The 7,815-nt window shown below is 44.9% G+C and overlaps 1 protein-coding gene across 1 annotated transcript in view; it reads left to right on the plus strand.

Annotated features, from left to right (window-relative positions):
* The first annotated feature begins 1,053 nt into the window (after positions 1-1,053).
* Positions 1,054-7,815, plus strand: part of PHACTR1 (phosphatase and actin regulator 1) — a 301,044-nt gene continuing 294,282 nt past the window's right edge. The window contains exon 1 of the mRNA XM_010000934.1: positions 1,054-1,165. Coding sequence (XP_009999236.1) covers positions 1,054-1,165 — 112 coding nt within the window. The remainder of the gene's footprint in view (positions 1,166-7,815) is intronic.

A 7,815-nucleotide genomic window follows, 5' to 3' on the forward strand; every position in this document is an offset into this window, starting at 1 on the left:
CAAAAGCCACTCATGATTACAATTCACTGAAAAAATACTTACATTAAAGGGACATTATCAAAACTCTAAGGTCAAGCACTAAATACTTAGACAATGCCAGAATAAAGGTTGCCTCTGTGACATTATTGGAGTCTCCTCATATACATGTATAATAGTATGGTTTCTAATTGCATGATGACACAGTAATTTTTTACTATCCTACCATTTGCTTCATCAGTGCATGGAGTGGGCAGTGCTCACTTAATGAGACAGTAATAAATATTTTGCTTTCTCCTCCTTGAAGGGATGGCCCCAAGCCATTTAAACTCTGTTCAGAAGATACAAATCTTAATTTCCTTATGGGCTTTTCATTGGTGCTTCACTGAAGTATATGAATACTTTACAAATATTAACAAATTTATGTTTTCACAAAATTCCTACTGAAAGAAAATTATTATTCTCACTGCTTCACAACTAAGAAACTAGGGCATGAAGTGACCTAGAGCAAAAAGTAGCTGTTAATTTTGAATGCCCAATAAGACAACAAGAAACTGAGATCTGGAATGCTTGCTGTACTCTCCACACCATGTGTCTCAAGCACAGCTTCCACTAATGTCTGCAAACTAAGAAAACACTTAAATACTTCCATTACTCAGGCATCACAGACTCAAAACCACTATTCAGAAAAAGAGAAACTGCAGCTATTGAGAAGTTGTGAAAAGCCAGGCTTAAGTGGCAAAACTAAGAACTTTGACCAAGCAATCTGTGTCGGGAACAGAGCTATAACCTATGTCTTTGGAGCACAGCAATCTTTTCTTGGCATTGTTCCGAGCACCTCTGAAATTCTATGGGCGTTGAGGCAGGGACCTTGCATCCTCTTCTACTACCTGCTATGGATCTTCTTTTCCATTCAGTGATTTTCTTTCTCTCTCTCTCTCTTTTTTTTTTTTTTTTTTCCCTTCTCCCTCTTTTTCTCCCCCCTTTCCATTTCTCCTTCCATTCTTTTCATTTCTCCTCTTCATTAATTGTTTCTTACCAGCTCGTCGGGCAACTCTTCTCACGGTGCCCACACTGATGACAGCTTCTTCTGAGGACGACATAGACCGCAGGCCCATCAGAAGACTCCGCTCTAAAAGTGACACCCCTTACTTGGAAGAAGCTAGGATCTGCTTCAACCTTGATAATGGTAAGACCACCCCTTCCCCAAACCAGCTTATCATTACAGACTTTCTGAGATGCAGATGGACCAGGTGATACTTCCTTGTTCACCAATGTATGGTGGTTCACCAGACATCCAAAGATGACATGGCTGTTAAACTACAAGCACCTGCACGTGTATGTACAAGGATCCTTTTCAAAATTCTCCTGCAAGTACTAACTAAAAGTTTTCCCATTTTAGCTCAGGTGAGCCAGCCAGATCACAGCAAAAGACAAGGGGGCTGCAAACAAGATTCAAATCTTATCCATTCCAGCCACCCAGAAACATGGAGATTTTTGTGAACACCTATAGAAGAATTGGGAGTTAGGACCAGATCTCAGCTAAACCAAATATTACAAGCATGGAAAAACATCCAGCACACCCCAAAACCTCTACAGGCTTAATTGGCAGGAGTGTAACAGAAAACTTAATTCTGCAGGAATGAGTGAGAGAGCTGTCTCCCAAAGTTCAGACCTGCTGATGTTACTTCCTCTGCCTACAGAGCTATTGAGCCCTAGCATTCCCTGGTCCTTTTTCTTAGTGAGGTTGACCAAAACAAAACATTTTGGAAATACTGACGACTTTATGACTTTAAGCAGGCTGGGTTTTCTGTAAAAATTCAGAACTGAGCAGGATGAGCTACGACACTCACTGGGCACACAATTTAGCGGCAGAAAAATCACTTTATGCAGCACTTTTGTGCTACCCAGATTTAAAATAAGTAAGTAATGTGTAATGCACTAACATCTAGACGTGCCAACTGAAAGTGGTGCCCCAACACAGCAGGCAGCCTGCAGCCACACGGTGAGAAGTAACATGGTAAGAGCAGACAGGATACGGGAGAAGCAGCAAAACAGAATCCCTGATGTCACCGGTGTTTTTTCCCCACGGTTGCATTTTGCTCAAAGACCTGCTGAAGGGACTTAGCAATACAAGTCCCAAGCTGTCAGTGAGGGTTCTTTGAGCCTGGGGGTAACTCAGTGCCCTCAGCATCTTAAAGCCTGGTGCACCCTTCTGGTTTACTGAACGGGTTTGCCCGAGGAAGGAGTCGAAGGGATGAGCCCTTAGACCTCCCGCCGAGTCTCGACGCAGCCACGGGTTGTCCAGGCATAAGATAATTTACATTACAATGTTCAGATGTTGAGAAACGAAGGCCTGAGAGGTTTTCCTGCTCAATTATTTTGTTCAAAGTGTCTCAGAAAAAAACCAAACCAACCCAAAACTTGATAAGCTGTGATCACATTTCTTCTACAAAGATCAAGCTCCTGTTTTGTAAAGACAACGTGAGGAACTTTGTTCTGGGCTCCTGGTGCAACTTCCCGCCCTCCTAATGACTGATGGGGCTGGAATGAGTGTTCCTACCTCGTTTGGCCTTACAGATGGTACCTTGCTGTGAAGTTCAGCTCTTCTGATCAACTACATCTGCTCTGTGTCTGGAGATGAGCTTCCAGCAGCTCCTCAAGGCTCAGGTTGCTCACAACTCTGCAGAGCCCCAGACACAAGGAGCCTTCAGTCCTGAGGGGAGTCTCTGGCACAACCTCCCCCCATGCACTGACAAACTACAGCTCAGAAAGGACTAGTCCACAGCACTTGTGCCATTGGTGCTTTTATTTTTTTGGCACTTAATGCTGGAAAACTACAGAGCAGGTGTAACAGGTTTGGGGTGAAGCAGCGTTGAGCAGAAGAGAAGAGTTCTCTGGTGAAACAATGGAAGGAGCAACACCAGGATGAAACACGTCTTTAGGAAACAGCAGTGCCTTTGTGGAGGGATGCAGGAAAAAAGGACCCAGCCCAACCATTTGGAACATATTAGTGGTGTGGGCAGGCTGGAGAGGGTCCAGAGAATGGCCATAAAGATGATCCAGGGGAATTGGAAGCCGGCCATGTGAGGAAGGCTGGGAGAACTGGGTTGGTTCAGGTTGGAGCAGAGAAGGCTCAGGGGAAACCTCATCACCATGTCCCAGCACTTCAGGGGTTGCCGCCCGCCCTGTGGGTACCGGCTTCCCCTCTCTGTTCGGCTCCTCAAAGCCTCCCCCGTGCTCAACTCGGCGCCCTGTCGCCCTGCAGAGCGTGGTGCCGCTGCCATGCAGGACTTCTGGTCTGTCCCTCCTTCCTCGCCAGGCTCTCCTGGCATCCCTCCCTGGAGATGCTGCCCTTGGTGTTCTGCAAGTTTCTTCCCTTCTTCTATCCCTTTGCCTCCTTCCCCTGGTGGGTTCGTGCCTCAAAAGGAAACGTGCACCTGCCTTGTCCACTTTTTGTCAAGTCTCGTGAGGTCCCCCGTAGCCTCAGCGTTGCTTTCCAGGACTCTGGATGGGTGTACAGCATGATGCTTTCTACCAACACACCTCCAGCTCCCTACGTTCCCCTCCTTCCACCAGTTATTGGGACGAGTCCCTGCCTGACCTTTCCTTCCCCCTTCTCTACTGCTGCTGCTTCCTCCCTGCCCCTTCTTCCTCATGGCTCCTTTGAGATGTTGGCTGTCCCCTTCAGTTCATCCTGCACATAGTGACTGTCTTGTTTCTTTCCTACTAGGTCTGTGGTTTCCCCTCCTTCCCTGACCATTTATTTCCCTATGGTCTCTGTCAACAGTAAACTGCACCAGAGGTTACTTGCTCTCAAAAACAAAGGAAAAGAAAGTTCTTTCTGTTGTTTCTCCACACCAAATCAGACTTCCTCTGTCTGTAGGAAGGGGGTGTGAGGGAGAATCTATAGCCAGGAAGCTCTACTGCAGGCTTCCTCATGTCCCAGCAGCAGTAGTGCACCAAATGACCCAGCTGTGTAAGTCTTTGATGCTGAGCCTGTCACCTCACTGGCAGCTGTAAAGGGAGAAGAGCTGCCTCAGAGTTCCTGCTTGCCACACTGCCATCTCTCCCATCCCTCTTCCCTTCTTTCAGCTGGCAAAAAGTTGGCAATGGCAGAGATGCGTTTTCTCCTTCATTTGGGGATGGAACAGATGCCCATCCCGTTATCCCTGCTGTAATTACACCTTGGTAATGGCTAACACACAGTTTGGGTTTATCATTGACAGAACGGTGGGTTACACTGTGTGTGTGGGGTGTAGTTATTTCATTCTGATCTTGACTTTGTAAAAATTGACAAAGCATTGGTAAGTTGGGTGGCGGTTCAGGGCAGAGGCTGGCAGAGAGTGCCAGACACCAGGTTTTGGCTCTAAAGAACTGGGAGTGAAACTGGGAAGGGCATCACTGTGTGTAAGGTGTAAATAAAAAGAGACTGTGGATGGTTATTTCACTGCTGAAACAACCCTGTGTTGATTTGTGCTGTCACAGGTAATGTTGTGTCATGTAGTTATAAATAGATAAACCAGTTAAGGGCAAGGCACCTTCAGGTCACCTGGTGCCTCACATCTTCATGCTGAGCTAGGCATGCTGTCTTTGCTACAACTCCCAGAGGATGGGGAAGTCCCTAGGTACCTCTTTCCTGCAATCCACTGAAAAATTTAGTAATTACACTTCCCTTCTTTCTGTTCCTCCCCTCCCCCCTGCTCTCTTTAATTTATGTCTTTACTTTCAAACCCGAGGATGGAATTACTTTAAAAGGAATGGTACTGGTGTATCAAGAAATACAACTGAAAAATGTTGTAAGTAGTACAAGTGTGTATTTCCATTAATCCATCTGGCAGTGAGTAGTTTTGAGCTTAAAAAAATTAATGAATTGCTTAGCAACCAGTATTGAGTGAGTGAGCCAAGAAGCAAGTGAAACGTGCCACTGGTACCCACTTCATCTCTGAGCTGTGGGTTTTACTCTTCTGTTTGCTCAGGAAGCACAAACCAAGCAGCCTGGGTCTGAGAACTCTCTATTCCAAGGAAACAGCTGTTAGAAATTTTGTTGAGCCACTTTTACTCACACTTGCTAATGCTGCCTGGCACTCTTGCTTTTGAAACTTATTATTTATGAGGTGCGACGTTCTGGAATTTATTCATTTTTTCGGTTGTGTGTGAAAAAAAAACCCAACAAACCAACAACCAAACAACCCCAAACAACAAACCACCTACAGCTCTGTTTCTAACGTGACCTGGTTGCGCTGCTGGCGATGCTGCTGCTGCTGCTGTAACCCCGGAGGGCCCCGGGTCGCTCCCGCTGTTCCCGGGCGGAGGGACCGGTGACCGGGGGCTGGGACCCGCGGGCGCTGTCCGCTGCCCCTGGTGCTGAAGCGGCGGGAGCTGGACGCGGGAACTGGCGCCTCCATTCCCGCCTTGGCTTCTCCCTCGCTGTCCTCGCAGTGCACGCCTGTGTAGTTCTTCGTGCCTGTGCCGGGGGGAGGGGGAAGGGGTAGAAAGGAATTAAGGCTATCTCTTCCACCCATTGATGGAGTCAAAGCTAAAGCGATTCCTACCTTATCTTAGAATCGTAGAATGGTTTGGGTTGGAAGAAATCTGAAGGATCATCTAGTTCCAACCCCTTTGCATGAGCAGGGAAACCTCCCTGTAGAGAGGTCAAAGCCCTGTCCAGCCTGGCCTTGAACACTTCCAGGGGTGGGGCATCCACAAGTTCATTGCACAACTTGTGCCAGTGTCCCACCACCCTCATAGTAAAGAATTTCTTCCTAATAACTAATCTAAATCTACCCTCTTTCAGTCTGAAAACATCCCCCCTTGTCCTAGGTCTACATGCCCTTGTAAAAAGTCCCTTCCAACTTTTTCTGTAGCCCCTTCAGGTACCAGAAGGCCACTATAACGTCTCCCTGGAGCCTTCTCTTCTCCAGACTGAAGCACCACAGCTCTCTCAGCCTGTCTTCATAGGACAGGTGCTCCAGCCCGCTGATCATCTTCATGGCCCTTCTCTGAATTCGCTCTAAGAGTTCCTGGAGCAGAGGAAATAACCTGTTCCTTATTTGCTTTCCATTTAGTGCATTCCATACCTACAGCTGCTGCTAAACCACTGCTTACTGAGCTGTTTTTCCTACAGCTGCTGCAAGTTGAGCTGTGTTCCCCAGTCATTGTCATCTATCAGGACATGGTCAGGACTGGGATGCAGTGTGCAGCTGCTCTGCTGTAATGGAACTTAAAACCCACTTTTATTAATGAGGCATAAGCAGATGCAGTGAATACTGTTCTCCACTCTTAATCACAACAACTATTTAAGAACTAGCAGGTTTTTATCTACTTCAGCTGTAACTTATAATTATACCATTACTGCTGTTATCTGTACTGTTGAACAACTAAGAGACTGCATATGCAGAGTCAATTATACAGTCTGCGTATAGCACAGATTTGGTCTGGATTGTAAAAACCCCCACAGTTTATAAGTGATTAACAAGACAGTTTCTACCTACCCTTCTCTTTCAATTATATTAACAGTTCTGCTTTGTTTGATTTTCCAAAATATACTTGTTTATTATGTTTGTTTCTGAATACTGATCAGTTAACTCACAATTAATACCTAGCAAGAGTTAACAAATGTTGTTCAATCAGGAGTCTTGCGTATGTTTTTTTTCTGGTGTTCCCAAGCTGATTAAAATACAAAGCTGTTTTTGAAAAACTAAGGGTTATTCTGCCTACTGTTATACATATGCAAATCCTATTAATCTGAGTTATGTGCTCATATCAAGAGGATAATGTTTCCCAAAGGATTTAAATTACCTCTTCTGCCAAAATTAATGTAGCTACATAATGTCATAAAACTATAGGTAGATATGAATTCCTTTTGCATATTTGATACTAAATCAGTCCACATACAGAAATTAATTTTTTTATTTTCTGAAATGCTTCCTCCAGTGTGACACTAGAGGAATGTGGAATGTACTCTCATTTTCAGGTGGTGATCTTTTGTTTTCTTTAGCATGATTAGCAGTCCAGCATGGTTCCATCTCTTAACAGCCATCTTTGGCTTTTTGTACACATCTTCTTATAAGCAGTTTTCAAATTGTCTTTCTAACTTTCTTATTGAGGCTAAAAGCTAATCCCAAATTGCTTCTGAAAATTTGGGCCTCCATATGTGACAACTGTCCAATAGCATAATCTCACTCCTGGTCCACTGCCATCTGACAACTTTATGAGTTTTTTACAGGTTTTGACCTAATTATATTCTTCCCGTTGCAAAATATTATGCTTTTTAAATGAGAATTTCAAGCTTGATAAGTTAGCAGAAGTCATGACTGATAAGGAAATAGGCCACTTAAAACTCTTAACTAAATGATCTGAGATGTATCATCTTTTCTTCTGCCTCCTTCTTCATGCAGCTGCTTGGGGAATCCCTGTCAGAATTTTGTTGATTTTTCTTGGGGGACTGGGGGACTACCATGCTGAGTTGATCTGTTCAAGTTCTCTTCTAGCCCTTCAAGTGTCAGTCACTATTGAAGGCTGCTTCTGTACACAGACAGATACTCATACTCCTAGCTGAAAAAGAGTAAGCTTTGTACTGCAGTCCTTTGCAAAGTTGATTCTAGCAAATTGGCTTCTTGGTGAGTGATATAGTGATCTCAGCTGTGGTGGGACTTTTCATGAGGTGGTTCAGGGAGGTGACCAAATTTCAGTCCTTGTTCGAACAAGGTTGCTTGTTTACTTAGAATTTAACATGGGAATGGAGACCTGGGGAGAAAGCAAGCCAATGCCTTGTGGCCAGAATGACTGCAGTATCTCTACTAGAGGTCAGCAAAGAGGGGATGTTCCTTCAGAAAG

The sequence above is a fragment of the Chaetura pelagica genome, unplaced genomic scaffold (assembly GCF_000747805.2).
Source record: "Chaetura pelagica isolate M959 unplaced genomic scaffold, ChaPel_1.0 scaffold104, whole genome shotgun sequence".
Lineage (NCBI taxonomy): Eukaryota > Metazoa > Chordata > Aves > Apodiformes > Apodidae > Chaetura > Chaetura pelagica.